Genomic DNA, 22,989 nt, shown 5'->3' on the forward strand with positions numbered 1-22,989 from the left:
TGCAGTAGGAAAGGATCCTCTTGGAGACACCCCTTTGAGGTCCCATTGGTCTAGCTCTGTCCTGTGCTTTTTATCCAACTGACCCCCATCCAACTGGTGTGCACCTACAGCTAGAGGGCACCTCAGCTTCTAAGGTCATCCATCAGTTACACCTTGAACGTTATCACCTGACCCTGCTACAGCCTCTTAGTAAACTTGGCGCAGGTATACTCCCCGAGAGCATCCTTACCCTTGAGTCTCCCAACCGATGACATCTTCCTGCTACCTTCCCTGGCTTCTTTCTTGCGCTTCGAAGATGCGCTCATCTAGCTGTGAAGCTTGAAAAGTGAAAGTGAAAGTCGCTCAGTCGTGTCCGACTCTTTGTGACCCCAAGGACTATACAGTTCATGGAATTTTCCAGGCCAGAATACTGGAGTGGATAGCCTTTCCCTTCTCCAGGGGATCTTCCCAACCCAGGGGTCGAACCCAGGTCTCCCTCATTGCAGTGGATTCTTTACTAACTGAGCCACAAGGGAAGCCCCACTGGAGCTTGACACGATGCAAACAACCACTGTTAACAGCTGTTGTGCAGTGAGTACCTCCCTGCTGTTCATACAGGCGAGTGAGTACCCACAGCGACCCCGTGAGGCAGGTGTCGGGATCACACCCATTATACAGATGAGCACTGAGGCTGTGAGAGCTGCATGTAGCCCCGCCCCTCAGGCCTCACCTCTCCAGCACTAGCCTGTGGGGATCACAGGTAAGTTTGCTTCAATTGTACAAAGATAGACAGGGTGGTAGTTCTCTTGGGATAAAAAACACTTTTCTTCCATTTTCTATTCCACCAATTTCCTCCCCGTTTCAGTTTTCCTTCACATAGATGTCAGCGTGTTTCCAGTTTTCTGGAATCCTTTGACTATTTTGACTGCTCACTTTGCAGGTGGTTATTTGGCAGTGGGGAGTTGGGGAGCACCTGTTTTTTTTTTGTTTGTTTGTTTGTTTGTTTTTAAATCACTGCTCACAAAGCCCCTTTTCCTAGCTGATAGCTTCAGGGCTTCTTTCCCACCCTGTCTCTGGTCGCGTTGGCCCAGGAGCGGAACTCCCGGGGACAATACAGGGTCAGTCACAACCGAGGGAGGGAAAGAGCCTCTCGCCTGGAATGTTCCTGACTTCACAGAGGAGGAATCAGAACAGACCAGGTTGGTGAGTTTTTCTCTTTTATTCAAAGCTTCTGGGTCAGAGTAAGGGGGAAGCACTTTATCTCCGCCCCACAGCTTCCCTGCGGAGGCTGTGAGGTGGCTGAACAGCTGGACCCAGGTGAGAAGATGCCGTCTGTCTTCCTGGAGATAGTGTTCCCGATGCCAAACATCGGAGTCCTCAGAACTGAGAGATGGCTGACCTTGATCGTCAATTCTCTCAGCTCATCAAAAGTCAGGTTAGAGTTTTCAAGGAGGTCTGGGTTTGTAATAGAAACACTTTCCGGAAGAACTCTAATCTTCCTCCTATCAAGGATTTTCAAATAAATTTTTTAAAGAAGTAGAAGTCCTATTTAGAACAAAAGTTGACTCTGGAGATGTTAGTCTGTCAGGCTGACTGCTGGAGGAGGAAACATGGCCTATCCCCAGGCCCAGCTGTGAGTAGGCAGGATACACGTGTGTGCGTGTGTGCATGTGCACGTGTGCGTGTGCGTGTGTGTGTGTGTAGAGGAGTCAGGACATGAAAGAAGGTGCATGTGGCTGAATTTCTCATTCCTTCTGTTCCTTCTTTGTGTTTAACTCAAAGGAAAAAAAAATGCACAGGCTGCTTGGGGGTGTCCAGGTGGAACGAAGCCACCGCAGTTTAGTTCAAGTGAACTGCAATCCGCAAATATATCTGAGAAGCAGTCTTTGCCAAGGGACAAACACTGTTTTGCCTACCCTTTTTATAGGAGATATTTTAAAAAGTCAAGTGAGAGCCTGCAATCTGAAGGGTCTACACCTCCTTTTTTTCACCCTGCAGTGATGGGAGTAGGTGGTGGGGTGGGGTCGTCAGGGAGGGGTAGAGGGAGTTCTATGTAGCGGGGAGGGGACAGAACGTTTGGCTTAAGGAGAGGAGAACTAGAAGCCTTCGTGACTAAGGCTGTCTCCCCACTAATGATAACCAGGTCTGCTGAGGGGTGCTTACACAACAGAAGTATATTTTCTTGGTTCTGGTGGCTGCACCGCTGAGATGAAGCTGTTAGCAGTTTGGTCTTTCCTGAGGCCTCGCTTCTTGGCTTGCAGATGGCTGTCTTTTCCCAGTGTCTACACACGATCTTCCCTCTGTGGACCTCTGTGTCCAGATTTCCACTTCCTATAAGGAAACCAATTCTACTGAATTAGGGTCCAACCTAATGACCTCATTTAACCTGATCACCACTTTAAAGACCCTATCTCCAAACACAGTCACATTTTGAGATACTGGGAATTAGGATTTTAACCTATGAATTTAGCAGTGTGGTGATACAATTTAGCCCACAGGACTGGATTGAGGCATCAGCTTTGTGAGCAACTCTTGAAGAAGAGGTAACCCAGGTGGTGCTACTGGTAAAGAATCCACCTGCCAGTTCAAGAAACATGGGTTTGATTCCTGGGCTGGGAAGATCCCCTGGAGGAGGAAATGGCAATCCACCCCAGTATTCTTGCCTGGAAAATCCCATGGACAGAGGAGCCTGGTGGACTACAGTCAAAAGGGTTGCAAAGAGTCAGATGCAGCTGAGCACACAGCACAAAGGCATCAATATCTTAAGGAAGAAGAAGTTTGGTTGGACCATTTGTCTCAGTTGTCAAGTCACAGAGAGCAGAACCTGGGATGAAAGTTTTGACTGAGCAAAGGGGACCGAAGTCTTTAGTCATCTGGTCAACTAGGATGCTGCTGGTGCTGGAGGAGCTTGGACAACTGGCTGGTGGGGGCAGGGGGTGGATAATAAATGCTGTCCTTTGAGCTCTGCCTTCTGCCTCTCTTTTGTCTTTTCTGCTGTTTCTCACAGAACATCTTCACGCCTGCGGCCTCAGTTTCCCTGGTGTGCTCATCATTTCTCCATCACATCCTCTTGTCTCAACACCTCTTCCAAAGACCTGCTGATCCCTTCTTAAAGTTCAAGGTGTAGGAGGTGCCACCTTTCTGGGAGTCAAGTCTTCTGCCTCTGATTATATGTCATTTGCTTTCATTTTTCAGAGACAGCATTCTTTCAACCATATCTTGACTTTTTCATTACCAATAATTTCCATTTGTACTTTTCAACTTTTGTTTTCCCAAAGACGAAGATAAATAGTGTCTGTTCCTGCAAGACCTTTGATTGATGTTAACCTTGTTTTACACCAGAGATCTCTAGCAGTCTGAAGCACCAAGCGCTGCAGACATGAAGGCATCCAATGAATCCCACCCGTTCCTTGAAACAAAAGCCATCCTGCTGCCAAATGCTGTGGAATTATATAATTATCAGTTTTGCTTTGTTAGATAATTGTGCTTTTTAAATGCTTTCCTGAAAATAGCTTTACCAAAATCTACATTTTCTACCTTCTCTGAAACTGAGGGATGATTGGAGGGTTTTGTTTTTTTTTCTTTCTGATTTTATTGTTGCTAAAATGTTTCACAAATGACATTATTAAAAATGAACCAGAACAAAGTTAAGGACATTTTTTTTTTCATCCTTATTCTCGTCTCTGACACAGAAGAGGCTCTTTCACTTCCCTGGGTCTCCTGTTCTCCACCCACTCGCAGTGTAAGTGGGATGGTCTAAAGATTCATGGAACACTTGCAAAATTCTTGAGATTTCAAACTGAGAATGTTCTGTGCGAGTGTGAAAAACAAAGACCAGAACTCCTCACAGAACAATGGCTCTTCAGACTCGGCCATGACTGCCCTGCCCTGCTTTTGTACTGCAAAAAGAGCTATGTTTCCGTTGATTTTTGTTTGTTTTTAATATGCTTATTTCATAATTTATTCTGTTTTTAAATTTAAACAACCCCTGGGAATTTAGATCACACCATTTATCAACTTTAGTTCAAAAAAAAATCATCACAACTTTCAAATGTTACAAAGCATGACATTAAAAAGTCAAGATTAATAACAATAGTTTCAGATCACCTAGGAGAAGAGTGTTTTTTTCCACCACCAGGGTATCTGTCAGCTTCAATAATTGGCCATCATAACTCCCTCGTTGTTTTCTTCTCTAATTCTTTGCTTCTACTAAATCATAATTTTAGGAGCAGAGGACACCAGCAGGTGTCTGATAGCTTCATTAGTTGGTTTGGATATTGGAGCAATTTCTTACTGAAGGCTATCTTTCGAGGCTGCTAGGTCAACAGTTTCACTGCCCGGGGAGCCCAGGAGGGTGAATGTTTGAACCTGGAGTGGAACACTGCTTACAGCCCTGTCCTGCCCTTGACTGACTTGGCCTCTGAAACAATTTCTTCATGGTCTGGTGCAGTGTTTGAATGTGACTTGTCAACCTGATTGATAATATAATGACTTCTTTCTCTGATGAGTGAAGAAAACATTGAGAAAAAAATTCCTACTTGATGATTAGAATCTTTTATACCAGAGTTCAACCTCCTTGTGAAATTCTGATATCTTTTTTTTTTTTTTTGGCCACACCATGTGGCATGTGGGATCTTAGTTCCCCAACCAAGGATAAAATCTGTGCTCCCTGCAGTAGAAGTGCAGAGTGCTAACCACCTGGACCTCCAGGGAATTCCCCTGATATCTATTTTGGGTATTTATGATTGTGATACATTAGCTTTGAGGCTAACCATCATTATTCAAAGCTGATACATTAGCTTTGAAGCTCAACCATCTCTAAAATACTGAAAACGTCACTGCCATTTGCCACTTGGAATCATGTGCTAAGTTGCTTCAGTTGTGTCTGACTCTGTGCAACCCTATGGACTGTAGCCCGCCAGGGTCCTCTGTCCATGGGATTCTCTAGGCAAGAATACTGGAGTGGGTTGCCATGCCCTTCTCCAGGGAATTTTCCTGATACAGGGATCAAATCCAAGTCTCATGCCTCCTACATTGACAGTTTCTTTACCACAAATGCCACTTGGGAAGCCCACTTGGAATGATAGAAGAGGTCTTTCCTTACATATTAGTTACAAGAAAAAAAAACATTTTTATAACCTCATCCTCCTCTCCATAATTTAATGGAAACAGACTTCTTGACTGTGATCTTACTTGAATGTGATTCATACAAACCATGCCAAGCAGAGTCTTGTTGCCCATTTCTTCTCACTGCATGCCGAGAGAGTGGAGGTTAGGTCACCGTGAATTGATCATGTTTGTCATTTTCACTGGCTCCCTCCGGATACAATGACCAGAGGGCATGCTGATGGTCAGTCACTGCCTGTCTTCTGCTAATAAAGCTGTGTATGGATTGGCCTGCAGGAACAGGCCCTGAACTATACAGATATACTCTTTTTTGCTTCATGTGTGGCTGATGTTCCATCAACCCTGGTTCAGCACTTGTTTTCCAGTTTACAACAAAGCTGCCCAAACAATCTCTCATCCTGGTACATGAAAGTCATTGAGAGCTTCTCCCTTGTGAATGTGCAATGCTTGGGTCAAGAGTGAGATTGTATTTTGCAGTGTTTTGTCCCAATCTAAGTTGAAGAAACTTTTATTATGTGCACACACACATCATATAGACTACTCTTTCCTCTTGTGTCTCTCACTGATTTTACAAGACTTCCTGTACTGTCATTTGGTAACAGCTTTTGGCAATACCCCTCTCTGCTTTGCCTCTAGGCATAATTTTGTCCTGACTACTACTGTGATTGATATTACAAGATATTTACTTTTGTTTTTGCTGTCAGTTCAGTTAGTTTAGTCGCTGAGTCATATCCAACTCTTTGCAACCCCATGGGCTGCAGCACACCAGGCTTCCCTGTCCATCACCAACTCCCAAAGCTCGCTCAAACCCATGCCCATTGAGTTGGTGATGCCATCCAACCATCTCATCCTCTGTCGTCCCCTTCTCCTCCCACCTTCAATCTTTCCCAGCATCAGGGTCTTTTCAAATGAGTCAGTTCTTCCCATCAGGTGGCCAAAGTATTAGAGTTTCAGCTTCAGCATCAGTCCTTTCAATGGATATTCAGGACTGATTTCCTTTAGGAAGGACTGATTGGATCTCCTTGCAGTCCAAGGGACTCTCAAGAGTCTTCTCCAACACTACAGTTCAAAAGCATCGATTCTTCGGCCCTCAGCTTTCTTTATAGTCCAACCCTCACATCCATACATGACTACTGGAAAAACGGACCTTTGTTGGCAAAGTAATGTCTCTGCTTTTTAATATGCTATCTAGGTTGGTCATAGCTTTTTCCAAGGAGCAAGCGTCTTTTAATTTCATGGCTACAGTCACTATCCACAGTGATTTTGGAGCCCCCCCTAAATAGTCTGTCACTGTTTCCATTGTTTTCCCATCTATTTGCCATGAAGTGATGGGTCCAGATGCCATGATCTTAGTTTTCTGAATGTTGAGCTTTAAGCCAACTTTTTTCACTCTCCTCTTTCACTTTCATCAAGAGGCTCTTTAGTTCTTCTTTGCTTTCTGCCATAAGGGTGGTGTCATCTGCATATCTGAGGTTATTGATATTTCTCTCTGCAATCTTGATTCCAGCTTGTGCTTCTTATAGCCCAGCGTTTCTCATGATGTCCTCTGCATATAAATTAAATAAGCAGGGTGACAATATACAGCCTTGACGTACACCTTTCCCAATTTGGAACCAGTCTGTTGTTTCATGTCCAGTTCTAAATGTTGCTTCCTGACTTGCATACAGATTTCTCAAGAGGTAGGTCAGGTGGTCTGGTATTCCCATCTCTTTCAGAATTTTCTACAGTCTGTTGTGATCCACACAGTCAAAAGCTTTAGCATAGTCAATAAAGCAGAAGTAGATGTTTTTCTGGAACTCTCTTGCTTTTTCAATGATCCAGTGGATGTTGGCAATTTGATCTCTGGTTCCTCTGGCTTTTCAAAATCCAGCTTGAACATCTAGAAGTTCATTTTTCACATACTGTTGAAGCCTAATTTGGAGAATTATGAGCATTACTTTGCTAGACTGTGAGATGAGTGCAATTGTGTGGTAGTTTGAGCATTCTTTGGCATTGCCTTTCTTTGGGATTGGAATGAAAACTGACCTTTTCCAGTCCTGTGGCCACTGCCGAGTTTTCCAAATGTGCTGGCATATTGAGTGTAGCACTTTCACAGCATCATCTTTCAGGATTTGAAATAGCTCAACTGGAATTCCATCACCTCCACTAGCTCTGTTCGTAGTAATGCTTCTTAAGGCCCTCTTGACTTCACATTCCAGAATGTCTTGCTCTAGGTGAGTGATCACACCATCGTGGTTACCTGGGTCATGAAGATCTTTTTTGTATAGTTCTGTGTATTCTTGCCATCTCTTCTTAATATCTTCTGATTCTGTTAGGTCCATACCACTTCTGTCCTTGGTGTAAGGAGTTCAAAATTGAGTCACGCACCAGTGTAAAGTGAAATTAAAGTGTTAGTTGCTTCAGTTGTGTCCAACTCTTTGCGACCCCTACAGCCCGCCAGGCTCCTCTGTCCATGGGATTACCTAGGCAAGAGGATATTGGAATATTGTATCCAGAATACTGGAGTAGGTTGCTGTTTCCTCCTGCAGGGAATCTTCCCAACGCAGAGACTGAACCTGAGTCTCCTACACTGCAGGCAGATTCTTTACAGTCTGAGCCACCAGGGAAACCCTAGAGCCTTAGTGCTTTTCTTCAACCATTTATTAATAATCGGTTATTTTCACACTGGAACATATGACTTATTCTGGGGCAAGTGGGGAGAATTTGGTTTACCTGTAACTGTGATTCTGTCACTGTGCTTAGTTTGAGAATCATAAAGGTATAGATGACTTCCTGCCATCTGTTTCAAAATTTCAAAACAGACAATTCTTGAGCATTAGGGGTCAGTAGATTGCTTATGCAGTGATGATCAGATTTCACATCTTCACTGTCAAACCTCCTACCTGTTTTTTTTATTTATTTTTAAAATTTATTTTGCTTATTCATTCTGTTTTTATTTTTGTTTTGTGGTGGAGGGGTGGGGAGCCACGTGTGCAGCTTGCAGGAACTTAGTTCCCCAGCTAGGGATCGAACCTGGTCACTCAGCAGTGAAAGTGCCGAGTACTAAACATTGGACGTCTGGAGAGTTCCCATCCTACTTGCTTTTTGAAAACAAATAAGCAAACGACCTTTCTGACTGTGTGAAATGATGTCCTAGTCACTTGTTCCAGCACAGACAGATTCACATTTACTGCTTTTACTAGAATCTTCACTATTTACATTTAAAACATTTAGAGTTGCAATGTATATAATACTACTTTCTTTACTACTTTCAGGATTCTATGAAAGGCTTCATATAGCCATGAAGATTCAAGGGAAAGAAATAATATAATCATCCCTTAAGTAACTAGAGCTGCTGTTGGAAACTAAAGATGTTCTATCAAGGTTATAGAATGAACTTTCAACTTTTAAGCATTAAAAAAAAAAAAACTCAAGACTACATTGAAAAAATAACGACACCCAAGTTAGAGACTAGGAAATAGTGACTTTATATGTCTTCATAGTCTGGTGAGTTCTACACTAACAGGACTCTAGAATTAGATCTCATATGGTGGTTAATAGAAATTCAAAGGTAATCTAGATTTTTAAAGAACTAAATTGGTTTGAGAAATTACTTTAACTCATGAGTCAGATGACTTCTCTGACATGATGCCAACAGTCTGTGTACGCTTATACTTCAGGGTTATGATCTAATTAGTCAACGCTACATCTTTTAGGAAGATATAACCATGGGACTGTCTTTCAGAAGGATATGGTTACTCTTAATTTTTAAACTTAAATTATGAATTGAGGGGATTCTGACCTGGAGGAGGTCACATCAATCCTATTGGAAATGTATTGTGCCCTGGTGGCAGTCCCTCTTCATTGTTTTTCATGATCTTTGTGTCCTCAGGCTCTGGTGCAGAGACTGAACATAGCCAAATACCCCCAAAGTGCTCAGTGGTTATTCATTGGATGCATAAATGGATACATTGATCAGGCCAGCAAGGTATGGTGGATGTGCACTGCAATCAGACAGACCTGGATTGCAATTCTGCCTCTGCAATTTATTAGGCTATTGTGTGACCTTGGGTCGGAGAAGGCAATGGCACCCCACTCCAGTACTCTTGCCTGGAAAATCCCATGGACGGAGGAGCCTGGTGGGCTGCAGTCCATGGAGTCTCGAGAGTCAGACACAACTGAGCGACTTCACTTTCACTTTTCACTTTCATGCATTGGAGAAGGAAATGGCAACCCACTCCAGTGTTCTTGCCTGGAGAATCCCAGGGACGGGGAAGCCTGGTGGGCTGCTGTCTATGGGGTCGCACAGAGTCGGACACAACTGAAGCGACTTAGCAGCAGCAGCAGCAGTGAGCTTGGGTGAGTTTCTTAAGCTCTCCGACTCTCAGCTTTCTCAAGTGTTTAAGAACAGGAGACATCCTCAGAAAAATGGCAAGAATGATCCTACCTTACAGAGTTCTGGGCTTAAAAGAGGTGTCCCTCTACAGAAGCTCCTGATTGATGGTTCAAAAATGTTTGTCTCTCCTCTTGCATTGGGCTTCTCCTCTTTGGTAGAGATTGTTGAGAATATTCAGAGAAGGAGCTAAATCTCCCAAGTGGGTTGGACACCAAAAAAGTATTAGTCACTCAGTCGTGTCTGACTCTTTGTGACCCCATGGACTGTCGCCTGTCTATGGACTCCTGTGTCTATGGGATTCTCCAGGCAAGAATACTAGGATGGGTAGCTACTCCCTTCTCCAGGGCATCTTCCTGAGCCAGAGATTGAGCCTGGGTCTCCTGTGTTGCAGGCAGATTCTTTACTGTCTGAGCCACTGCTGCTGCTGCTAGGTCACTTCAGTCGTGTCCGACCCTGTGTGATTCCATAGACGGCAGCCCACCGGGCTCCCCCGTCCCTGGGATTCTCCAGGCAAGAACACTGGAGTGGGTTGCCATTTGCTTCTCCACTGCATGAAAGTGAAAAGTGAAAATGAAGTCGCTCAGTTGTGTCCGACTCTGAGCAACCCCATGGACCGCAGCCCACCAGGCTCCTCTGTCCATGGGATTTTCCAGGCAAGAGTACTGGAGTGGGTTGCCATTGCCTTCTCTAGGGAAACCCAAAGGGTTAGATTAAAGTAAAATGTCTATTTCAAACCTGAGAATGAGAAATCTGAATTTTTTTCTAGAAAAGTTCTTTATATATTATTTAACATGTAAAGGGACTAGATCTGAGAGATAGAGTGCCTGATGAACTATGCAATGAAGTTCGGGACATTGTACAGGAGACAGGGATCAAGACCATCCCCATGGAAAAGAAATGCAAAAAAGCAAAATGGTTGTCTGGGGAGGCCTTACAAATAGCTGTGAAAAGAAGAGAAGTGAAAAGCAAAGGAGAAAAGGAAAGATGTCAGCATCTGAATGCAGAGTTCCAAAGAATAGCAAGGAAAGATAAGAAAGCCTTCCTCAGTGATCAATGCAAAGAAATAGAGGAAAACAACAGAATGGGAAAGACTAGAGAGCTCTTCAAGAAAATAAGAGATAACAAGGGAACATTTCATGCAAAGATGGGCTTGATAAAAGACAGAAATGGTATGGACCTAACAGAAGCAGAAGATATTAATAAGAGGTGGCAAGAATACACAGAAGAACTGTACAAAAAAGATCTTCACGACCCAGATAATCACGATGGTGTGATCACTCACTTAGAGCCAGACATCCTGGAATGTGAAGTCAAGTGGGCCTTAGAAAGCATCACTACGAACAAAGCTAGTGGAGGTGATGGAATTCCAGTTGAGCTATTTCAAATCCTGAAAGATGATGCTGTGAAAGTGCTGCACTCAATATTGCAGCAAATTTGGAAAACCGAGCAGTGGCCACAGGACTGGAAAAGGTCAGTTTTTATTCCAATCCCAAAGAAAGGCAATGCCAAAGAATGCTCAAACTACCACACAATTGCACTCATCTCACACGCTACCAAAGTCATGCTCAAAATTCTCCAAGCCAGGCTTCAGCAGTACATGAACCGTGAACTTCCAGATGTTCAAGCTGGTTTTAGAAAAGGGCAGAGAAACCAGAGATCAAATTGTCAACATCCGCTGGATCATGGAAAAATGAAGAGAGTTCCAGGAAGACATCTATTTCTGCTTTATTGACTATGCTAAAGCCTTTGACTATGTGGATCACAATAAACTGTGGAAAATTCTGAAAAGAGATGGGCATACCAGACCACCTGACCTGCCTCTTGAGAAACCTATATGCAGGTCAGGAAGTAACAGAACTGGACGTGGAACAACAGACTGGTTCCAAATAGGAAAAGGAGTACATCAAGGCTGTATATTGTCACCCTGCTTATTTAACTTCTATGCAGAGGACATCATGAGAAACGCTGGGCTGGAAGAAGCACAAGCTGGAATCAAGATTGCCGGGAGAAATATCAATAACCTCAAATATACAGATGACACCACCTTGATGGCAGAAAGTGAAGAGGAACTAAAGAGCCTCTTGATGAAAGTGAAAGTGGAGAGTGAAAAAGTTGGCTTAAAGCTCAGCATTCAGAAAACTAACATCATGGCATCTGGTCCATCACTTCATGGGAAATAGATGGGGAAACAGTGTAAACAGTGTCAGACTTTATTTTTCTGGGCTCCAAAATCACTACAGATGGTGATTGCAGCCATGAAATTAAAAGACGCTTACTCCTTGGAAGGAAAGTTATGACCAACCTAGATAGCATATTCAAAAGCAGAGACATTACTTTACCAACAAAGTTCTGTCTAGTCAAGGCTATGGTTTTTCCAGTGGTCATGTATGGATGCAAGAGTTGGACTGTGAAGAAGGCTGAGCGCCGAAGAATTGATGCTTTTGAACTGTGGTGTTGGAGAAGACTCTTGAGAGTCCCTTGGACTGCAAGGAGATCCAACCAGTCCATTCTAAAGATCAGTCCTGGGATTTCTTTGGAAGGAATGATGCTAAAACTGAAACTGCAGTACTTTGGCCACCTCATGAGAAGAGTTGACTCATTGGAAAAGACTCTGATGCTGGGAGGGATTGGGGGCAGGAGGAGAAGGGGATGCCAGAGGATGAGATGGCTGGATGACATCACTGACTCAATGGACATAAGTTTGAGTGAACTCCGGGAGTTGGTGATGGACAGGGAGGCCTGGCATGCTGTGATTCATGGGGTTGCAAAGAGTCGGACACGACGGAGCAACTGAACTGAGCTGAACTAGAGGAGGGCACAGCAACCCACTCCAATAGTCTTGCCTGGAGAATCCCATGGACAGAACGGCCAGGCGGGCTACAGTCCATAGGGCTGCAAATAGTCGGATAAGATGAAAGCAACTTATTGCACGCGCGCGCACACACACACACACACACACACACACACTAGTGGTTAGGACTCAGTGCTTTCACTGCTTTCAGCTGCTGGGGCCCAGGGTTCAATCCCTGGTTGGGGAACTAAGATCCCACAGGCCATGCAGCGTGGTATATAAAGTCCAGAAAAAAAAAAAAAAAAAACAACAACGAAGAATTCAAAACTCTTGTCTAAGATAAATTGCAGGATTTCCCGTGGAAGATGTTGATGCATATAATCTCTCCACTCTGTTTCAGCTAACTGTGTCAGCTGTGTGTAGACATGATTTCAGGAATACATCTAAAATGCAACACCCCTTTTCCTGGATACAAGCTCCTGCTTTTTTAAACAAATCCGTTTATTTCCAATGTCTGCTAAACTTGCCATCTGGGCCTTCCCGATGTCTGAGAATATGGCACTCGGTGCAGTAAAAACAAGATGCAGATAATTGTTTCTCTATTGTAGCAATAAAAACAAACTCATTTGCAAAACTACTAAATGATTTTCAAATGTGGAATGCTAATAAAGGGCAAGTCCGAAACATTCCCCTGATCATACGGTATAGTAGTAGATTCAGGGCAAGATTTCAAGCATCACAGGACATGACATTCTCAAAACACTGCCTATAATTAGGTATAAGAGCTAGAAAACGGAACTGGGCTTAAGTCTGAGAAAGACAGACTGAAACACAAAAATATGTGTAATCTCTCTTGAATTACCAAACTTGTCCTCAAAAAAAAAAAAAAAAAAAAGAGAAGAGATAATAAGTAAATAGTAGCCAGTGCTAAGATTCCAGGATAAAACATACTGGGTCACAGGGGACTTCCCTGGCAGTCTAGTTCTAGTACAGGGGGTATGGGTTTGATCCCTGGTGGGAGAGATAAGATCCCACATGCCTGGCAGCCAAAACACCAAAACATAAAACAGAAGCAATATTGTAACAAATTCAATAAAAACTTAAAAAAAAAAAACATGAAGGCACACAAAGTTAAAGCCATACATATGTACAAGCATATTTGCAAAATGCGATGCATGGTTCATGCCTATGTATGGACCCCGCCAGAACTGAGAATGTGATAAGGAAGTTCTGAAGTTAGGGGCTCAGATTCTCTTATATAAAACTTTAAAATAAGCTTATCAGTGATTCAGTTGGCCTCAAATAAATTCTTTCTGTTCATCTTAATATAAAGGACAGAAAGTCATCCAAGATATGAATGCTGTCCTCAAAGATAAACAGAGAGAAAGTGGACAGACCTTGCCTGACTCTTGTATTTAACTGGAAGTTGCTGCTCTAAGGCAAGATCTGCAGACTCTATGAATGGCACAGTCAAATCTGGCTCATTGTCAATCTGTATAAATAAAGGTTTGTTGGCATACAACCATGCCTATTAATTTACACATTGCCTATGTTATTTTTGAATAGTTGTAACAGAGACCATAGGGCCTCCCAGGTAGCCCAGTGGTAAAGAATCTGCCTGCCAATGCAGGAGATGTCAGTTTGATTCCTGAATTGGGAAGATGCCCTGGAGAAGAAAATGGTAACCCACTCCAGTATTCTTGCCTGGAGAATCCCATGAACAGAGGATCCTGGCAGACTACAGTCCATGGGGTCACAAAGAATTGGACACGTCTTAGCGACTAAACAACATACCCACAAAGTCAAAAATATTTATTACCTGGTTCTTTACAAAAAAAGTTTACAGACCCCTGCTATAGTGTCAGCACCTTTCTGTGTTCTGTCTTTGGAGGAAATGGAGAAGGTGCGGCAAGGCACCAAATTTTACTTCTTCATATGTTCAGTTCAGTTCAGTTCAGTTCAGTTGCTCAGTCGTGTCCGACTCTTTGCGACCCCATGAATCGCAGCACGCCAGGCCTCCCTGTCTATCACCAACTCCCGGAGTTCACTCAAACTCATGTCCATCGAGTCAGTGATGCCATCCAGCCATCTCATCCTCTGTCATCCCCTTCTCCTCCTGTCCCCAGTCCCTCCCAGCATCAGGGTCTTTTCCAACGAGTCAACTCTTCTCATGAGGTGGCCAAAGTACTGCAGTTTCAGCTTTAGCATCAGTCCTTCCAATGAACACCCAGGACTGATCTCCTTTAGGATGGACTGGTTGGATCTCCTTGCAGTCCAAGGGACTCTCAAGAGTCTTCTCCAACACCACAGTTCAAAAGCATCAATTCTTCAGCGCTCAGCTTTCTTCACAGTCCAACTTTCACATCCATACCTGACCACTGGAAAAACCATAGCCTTGACTAGATGGACCTTTGTTGGCAAAGTAATGTCTCTGCTTTTCAATATACTGTCTAGGTTGATCATAACTTTCCTTCCAAGGAGTAAGTGTCTTTTAATTTCATGGCTGCAATCACCATCTGAAGTGATTTTGGAGCTCAAAAAAATAAAGTCTGACACTGTTTCCACTGTTTCCCCACCTATTTGCCATGAAGTGATGGGACCAGATGCCATGATGTTAGTTTTCTGAATGTTGAGCTTTAAGCCAACTTTTTCACTCTCCTCTTTCACTTTCATCAAGAGGCTTTTTAGTTCCTCTTCACTTTCTGCCATCAAGGTGGTGTCATCTGCATATCTGAGGTTATTGATATTTCTCCCGGCAATCTTGATTCCAGCTTGTGCTTCTTCCAGCCCAGTGTTTCTCATGATGTACTCTGCATAGAAGTTAAATAAGCAGGGTGACAATATACAGCCTTGATGTACTCCTTTTCCTATTTGGAATCAGTCTGTTGTTCCACGTCCAGTTCTAACTGTTACTTCCTGACCTGCATATAGGTTTCTCAAGACGCAGGTCAGGTGGTCTGGTATTCCCATCTCTTTCAGAATTTTCCACAGTTTATTGTGGTCCACACAAAGGCTTTAGCATAGTCAATAAAGCAGAAATAGATGTCTTTCTGGAACTCTCTTGCTTTTTCCATGATCCAGCGGATGTTGGCAATTTGATCTCTGGTTCCTCTGCCTTTTCTAAAACCAGCTCAAACATCTGTAAGTTCATGGTTCATGTATTGCTGAAGCCTGGCTTGGAGAATTTTGAGCATTACTTTAGTAGCATGTGAGATGAGTACAATTGTGTGGTAGTTTGAGCATTCTTTGGCATTGCCTCTATTTGGGATTGGAATGGAAACTGACCTTTTCCAGTCCTGTGGCCAGTACTGAGTTTTCCAAATTTGCTGGCATATTGAGTGCAGCACTTTCACAGCATCATCTTTCAGGATTTGAAATAGCTCAGCTGGAATTCCATCACCTCCACTAGCGGATCTTCCTAACCCAGGGATTGAACCCACTCCTCTTAAGTCTCCTGCATTGGCAGGAAGATTCTTTACCACTAGTGCCACCTGGGAAGCCCCTAACCACTAGACTGCCTGGGAATTCCCTGACTTCTTCCTTGTTGAAAGAAGTCTACCAGAGTGGACTTGAGTCGTATGTGATGAGTCTGCCCAAGCTGACCAAGGCGTTCTGGCTGACTTTAAGGTTGATAGGAATCACCAGCTGGATGGAATGTGTCACTAACTGTGCCAGTTGTTATTACTGAAGGGGAGCCAGATTGATCACGATGCAGCCATTTCAACACCCTACTTTCCTATCTTCCGCTGATAGGGAGGACAGAATAGTTAGGACTCGTTAGGTGCATTGCAGTTTACTTAGGGTGAGGAGATGATGCTTGAGTAAGGGCTGCATGGGGCAGATGGAACAGTGGATGGAAAGAGACAGTGGCCAAGACAAAGCAAGGAATTTGCACTAGCGGGAGCCTATAGCCTCCCTGGGGAACTGGCAGGAGGTGAGGGTTGAGAGGCAGACAGTGAAGCTGTCTGAATTCCCCACTAAGATGGAGTTCACCTGCCAAGTTCCTTTCTGAAGTTTTATTCCCTTTCTTATCCTGCCCCTAGACCTCTCAGGCTGGAGGAGTCTTTTTTTCAGAAAAGGTAGGGAAAGGTAATATTGAGCAGGTCCCCACAGGGCCTTTTGGGGTACAAAATCCCCTCTGTGCCCCCTGTTCCTTGAAAAAGGCATTAGTCTCCTAGGAGTTTCCTAAGTTCCAAAGAGCAGACTCAAGCAGTTACTAATTAGGGAAGTGAGGGAATGCAGAAGCTGAGGCAGTCAAGCAACAACACTAAGGATAGGTTAAGCAGTAGTTCACTACAAAACAGTCCTCATTCCTCCTCAAGGAATATACATAACAATCTGCTGCATATCTTTGCATTGCTCTGCAGAAACTAAGGCCCCCCCACCCAAATGGAGGATGGTGACCATATGTTGACCACAAGCACACAGATCTCAGATTGGTTGGAACCAGAATGTTGATGATTAAGATTCCTGAAATATCCTGTTACCTCACCACCAACCAATCAGAAGAAGGCCCATGAGCTGCAACCCTCACCCCAAATGTTGCCTTTAAAAACACTTTGTCTGAAAGACATTAGCAAGTTCAGCCATTGGATAATGAGCGGCCCATTCTCCTTGCTGGTGTCCTGCAATAAACACTGTACTTTCCTTTATCACAACCTGGTATCAGTAGACTGGCTTTGCTGCATAGTAGGCAAGCCGACCACAGTTTGGTACACTAACAAAGGGAGGCTAGGAAATCTAGTTTTTATTCCAGGCTGCAGTGTGTTCAGCTAAAAATTGGGGTCTGTTACTAAGTCAGAAAGAGAATATGTGTTCAGTGAGCAGGTAACTGTTTCTTCCAGTATTCAATGAGATGTATCATGTTTATCCCTCACTGTTGGGAGGTAATCTGATAACTTGAGCTAAGCTGTTCTTTGTATGTATTTAATGCGTTTATCTAATGAATTTATAAATGATTATGTAGACAGTAATTAAACCTTGCTGGGCTGTTGCTTTTACAAGAAAGAAAAAACAAGTCATCCGAATCCTCTTTCACAAAAGTTAAACCTTTTTCTAAACTCAGTTGTTGTGGGGTTTTTTTTTGCCTGAGGCTTATGAGATTTTATTTCCCTGAACAGAGATTGAACCTGGGACCTTGGCAATGAGAGCATGAATCCTAACCACTGGACCTCCAGAGAATTCCCTAAAACTTTGGTTTTGAAACTTTTGTCTACTCCTAAATCATAGAGTCAAGAACAGTGGCTGCAGTGGCTTCTAAAAAGAAAATATTTAAGTAGCCAAGGGGCTATCTACCGCCAAGAGAAATTGCAAGATAGCGTCTTCCTTCAGGCTTTTGCTCAAATATCTTGTCAGTGAGGCCCTTCCTGTCTGCCCAACCTAAAACAACACAGTCCCAACCTCCATTCCCTTCTCCTTGTTTGTTTTCTCCTTGCCATTTATCACCATACTTGCTATTTCATTATTTGCTCCTCCCTACTAGAGAGGAGTGACTGGGAGGCAGGTCATTTGTCATTTTGTTCACTATTGCTGCAAATGGTCCCTGATGACCACTTTGTGGCCATCAAACGAGCTGGAAGCCAAAGCTCTTTTGTACAGTGGCTTCCAGAGGCTGTTGCAGCCGTTCAATGACCCTGAGGCAACCGTCTGAGTCTGAGGAGAGAAGGTAATATGTTAAAGGATGCCACGGAAAGAGATTTAGTCCTAAGATCACCTCTGAGCTGCTGAACCAATGTAGTATAGCCTTCTCCTAGAGTGTTTATTATGTGTGAGGAAGAGGAAGACAGACCCTGACATCTGGGAACAGGCTTGGTCCTCAGCCTAGGTGTTGTCAACATGAACAAGTGCACAGAACACCAACACCAGACAAGGCCATTCGGTGACCTGATGAATCAAAGAAAATCGAGACCACGGCTGTAATCATGTCAGTGGCCATGTGGAGAGGTAGGTGGTGGTAAGGAAGAAATTTTCCTCTACCTTCTAGGGTCTTCTGGCTGGTCTCAGAATTGACATGAGACAGATTAATCGGAGAAAAATCAAGTCAAGTTTAACAACAGGTATACATGAAAGAGGGCTTCCCAGGTGGCGCAGTGGTGGAGAATCCGCCTACCAATGCATTAGCCACAGGAGATGGCGGTTTGATCCCTGGGTCCGGAAGGTCCCCTGGAGTAGGAAATGTCAACCCACTCCAGTATTCTTGCCTGGAAAATTCCACGGACAGAGGAGCCTAGTAGGCTACAGTCCATGGGATCACAAAGAGTTGGATGCGACTGAGCAAACATACACACGTACATGGAAGAGCCCCAGAAAAACTGAGTAACTTTCCAAATGGCTAAAGCCCTCGCCTTACATACCATCCTCAACTGAAGACAAAAGAGGATCTTGAGGGTGTAGAGGTTACCAGGAAAAGCACAGTATAAAGGGGGAAGGTTGTGATGCAGATTTGTCATTGCTTTCTCCAATGATTAGAATTTTTAGGGAATTCCCTGGTGACCTAGTGGTTAGGACTCTGTACATTCACGTCAAGTTCCTAGGTTCAACTAAAATCCCACAAACCTCATGAAATAGACAAACAAAAAAAAAAGAAAGAGAAAATCATCTCTCTTTAAATATCTTTCTCTAGGTCTTGCACATGAGCTGTCATTTATTCTTCGTATAGAACCATTTGTTCGTGATATATTAATATAACTATGTGCTCAAATAAGTTTGGGAAATAATGCTTGCTCTATGTTAGTTCCATTTAAAAATGTGGAGAATAACGATATATATTTCATATAATAATAAAAAAAGAAAAACTCAGAAATGATGTGACAAGACTCAGTAAAGAATTAGAAATGAAAGGAGGGGGAAAAGGAATTTTTAGAGATTTGGTCCTTCTCTTCCAGGTAAAGGAGACATGTAATAAACGGAGATTTCCTTTACAAATATAAATGTTTCTTACACAAGGGTAACTCCTACTTGGTTTTCAGAGTTTTTCCCCTCTCTGCTGTTTGTCAAAAAATAACCAGCTTAAAATAATATTTCGAAGAGAGACCGTTTGGAGTGGCAAATCCTGTTCCCCAACACCGGCATGGTCTTCCCTGCCTTAATCATCTCTCCCGGGAGGGGCCTGGGAGCCTTCTTTGAGGAGAAGGGATTGTGACTGCAGACATGGGGGATCTCTGCAAGTGGGGGGGATTATAAGCGTGGTGGGCTTGGAAGGGGTAGAAAAATGCAGGGGGCACTGAGCAGCCGTTGGATGGTACCGGGAAGACATGGGGCTGGAGGGCAGTTTGCAAGCTATATCTTAGAGGTCACTGGTGTGAACAGAGTGGGCGCAGGTCTCTGAGTCTGGGGGGGGCACGCAGAGGGCGGCTGCGGGGTCCGTATATGACCATAGTGGGGATGGGGTAGGGGGAAGGGATCGATGAGGGAAGCCTGGTCTCTGAACCGCCAGGAGGGGTGAGGATTGCCGGGATCCTGGGAACGCCTTTGGTCCGCCACCCACAGAGGACGTGGGCGAGGCTCAGGTTCAAAGCCCGACCGCTCCTAGCTCAGGGCGCGCCCTGCCAGCGGGGAGAGGCGGGGCTCCAGAGGGGTCCCCGAGGGCCACCTCGGGCGCTCTCTGGAGAAGAAAGGGGTGCGCGAGCTAGTTCAAAGCGGGCCCCACCTGCCTGCAGGGCCGGGCGAGGAGCGGGGCGGGGCGGGGCGGGCGCGGGGAGGGAGGCGGGGCGGGCGCGCGGTTGCTAAGCCGGCGCCCCCGGAGACGTTCCCCGTGGCTGTCGCCCGGCGCAGCATAAGGCGGGCGGCGGGAGGGAACAAGCCGAGGAGGCGGCGCGGGTTCCTCGCCGCTAGCGCCGCGCCCGCCCTGCCGTCGAGCCGCGGCCCCGTGTCCGGGCCTCCAAGCCATGCCCGCCGCCGCGCCCTCCCCGCGCCCGCCGCCGCCCCCCGCCCGGCCCGCCCCCGGCTGCCCCACTCGGCCCATCCCGGGTAAGTGCTGTGCGCTCGGGCGCCCACCGGGTCGGGGCCGCCGCCAGGATAGGGGGAGCCCTTCTGTCTCCGGGACTGGAGACCCCGCTCAGTGCGCGGCGGGGCCTCAGTGCGGGTCCCGCGGGGGTGCCCGGAGCAAGCGCGCAGTGCTTGTACGCGCGTGTATATGCGCGCGCGCGCGTGTGCTTGTGTGTGTGTACACACCAGCTGAAACTCGCCTCCTCGGGGTTAACGCTGTCCCGAGCTGGGTTCCTGTCCCTCGCTGTCCAGAGGGGCCGGCCTGGGAAACGAGGGGACATCCTGCAAGGTGCGGTGGGGCTGCAGGAGAGGGGAGCCGCGAGGGAGCAATCCGGCCTGTATCTGTATTGAGCATCTCGACGTAGCAGGTGGTTTACCTAGAGTTGACCTCATTTCATCCTCTCCACAGACCTATAAGGAAGGTGGATTTATTCCCATTTGTCGGATGAGCAAACGGAGGTTCCCATGGTCACATGGCTTGATAGCAGCCAAGCTGGGATTTGAACCCAGGTTTCCTGCAGCTCTGTGACCCGGCTAAAGGAAAGGCAGTTCTCCTTAGAAGTAAAGAAACACAGAGAAGAACTAAAGACCGCAGGAGAAAAGGCTCCAGGCAGAGCATTTGGGGCATGAACAGAAAAGAAAAGGAAAGAAAATGAATTCGTGAAATATCCCATCAATGATTTCAAATATAGGATTGCATTTCCGCAGCCTTCTCCTGTCTAACTCTGGGGGCAAGGTGTTGTGAGACGGGAGAAGGCCGTACAGGACTGGGCAGAGGTGTCTGGAGACACCTTTTCGGGGTATCTGCCTGCTGGGAGAGGGGAGGGTGAGGAGAAGTTGTGGAGAGAACTCAGTTGTTATTCATCGTCAACAGTTAGTCATCTTTCCATCCCCCTGCACCGCCCCCCACTGTGGATTCCATGTCCTTTACTCTCTGTCTTGTCCAACATGACAGCTGTCAAGTTGAAGCTGGGTCCTTCCTTGTCGATCATCTTGACATTAGGTGATCCTGTGCCTTGATGGTTGGGTTAGGAGCCGTGAACTTAGTCCATTTACTGCTTATAGAGGTGATCTGCAAGCTAGCGTTGAGCTAACAATCACTAACACAACGAATGGGGCATTTAGAAGAGTAGCCAAGCATTGTGCTTATCCTTAAGGGGCAAAGTGGCAAGAAGCAGGGGCCCTAGCAAGCAAAAAAACAAAAAAAAAAAAGGAAAAGGCTGTTGGGTTTGCCTGGCAGCCCAACTTCAGGAAAACATTTCAGCTTAATATTTGGATTGCTTTGGTTAATGACAGAAAATGCTTCATGGGAGAAAGAAGAGAGTCAGGAAACAATTATGAAAGAGGCTCTGTAACTCATTCCATGAAGGTTTGAAAGGTCTTTGAGCCAGGTCCTTTTTGGGTGAGCCAAAAGAAATATGAGAACCCCGTGAGGCTGCAGAATAACTGAGTCAGCGGTATCGTGGCCATGCTTTGGGCGAACCTTGGAGAAAGGAATACTGAACCCTGGGCTGTCAGGGACTCTCCACTGTCACTCAGTGTCCCCTCAGAGCCCTTTCTGCACACTGGGGCCCCGGGTGCTTTCATTTCCAGCTGCCAGCCCCCCCTCTTTGTTGGAGGAAGACCCTCTTTGCTGGGGCTTCTGGAATCTGTAGAAATCCACTGTAGAGTGGCATCGTGTTGACCTCCAGGCATCATTGCTGCTCTGGCTTCTCTTTCTGGCCTCACGTCTTCACTCCCCTACCAGTATTTTTCCTAGGGATACTTGCTAATGAAACACTTTCCTAAGAAATTCCTGTCTCGGGATCTGATGCTAGGGAACCGAGCCAAACATTTCTTGAGTACGACTGTATCACGAGCTCTGGGCAGCCTGTGCTAGCCTGCAGAGTGCCTTGGTGAGAATTTTCACAAAGTGCCTCCTGACGGATGGAGCTCTGTGCCTAGGCACTAGTTTAACCAACAGGGAGTCAGAGCCCATTAATCACCTCATCTGGGTGCCTTTGGTGGGTGTCCAAAGGGTGGCATGGTGCTTTGGCATAATGCAAAACAAAATGGAGCATTGCTTCATTGTCCACAGGATCTCACTCTTGCCTTCCCTCAACCCTCTTTTAACCAGTTCGAGGGAAATGTCCCTCCCATGTTTTCCTAAATATTTGAATATTTCAGGCAGGTGTGCTGCTTTTTTCTGGTTACATGTGGAACTGGGTAAATGTCTTAGCTTCTTTCTTTTTAAAACAATTTTGTGATGTGCACGCTTTTTAATGTTTTTATTGAATTTATTGCAATATCACTTCTGTTTTATGTTTTGATTTTTGGGCCGTGAGGCTCTTAGCTTCCCGAACAGGGATCGAACCCACACTCCCTGCATTGGAAGGCAAAATCTCAACCACTGGGCCACCAGGGAAGTCCCCTTAGCTTCATTCTGAAGACAATAAAGGGAAAGGAAGGGCTGTCTTGACCAGTTGAATCACAATACCACAGACTCCAGGGACCGGCTGGTGCCTGGCCAGGGAGGGTGATGGGTCTCCACCAGCCTGGCTTTCCAGGGGCCTCTGCCTAAATTTGGGTTCCTTGTGAGGGGCTTGGATAGGCTTCACTAGTTGAAGGCTCTTGCCTGATGATGTTTCCTTTCCTTGCATCCAGGGGGCTGTTGTATCTGGTATCCAGAGTTTCCCAGGTTTTTCTGTGGTGGCCCCCTGTGAATGTCTAAATCTGGCCCATCTGTCAGTAA

General features: G+C 45.3%; 1 protein-coding gene across 1 annotated transcript in view; it reads left to right on the top strand.

The window, feature by feature from the left end:
- The first annotated feature begins 18,193 nt into the window (after positions 1-18,193).
- Positions 18,194-22,989, top strand: part of DCLK3 (doublecortin like kinase 3) — a 43,940-nt gene continuing 39,144 nt past the window's right edge. The window contains exons 1-2 of the mRNA XM_055558575.1: positions 18,194-18,215; positions 19,931-20,240. Of these exons, the coding sequence (XP_055414550.1) occupies positions 18,194-18,215; positions 19,931-20,240 (332 nt within the window). The remainder of the gene's footprint in view (positions 18,216-19,930; positions 20,241-22,989) is intronic.

This window comes from Bubalus kerabau, chromosome 20, assembly GCF_029407905.1.
Source record: "Bubalus kerabau isolate K-KA32 ecotype Philippines breed swamp buffalo chromosome 20, PCC_UOA_SB_1v2, whole genome shotgun sequence".
Classification (NCBI taxonomy): Eukaryota; Metazoa; Chordata; class Mammalia; order Artiodactyla; family Bovidae; genus Bubalus; species Bubalus kerabau.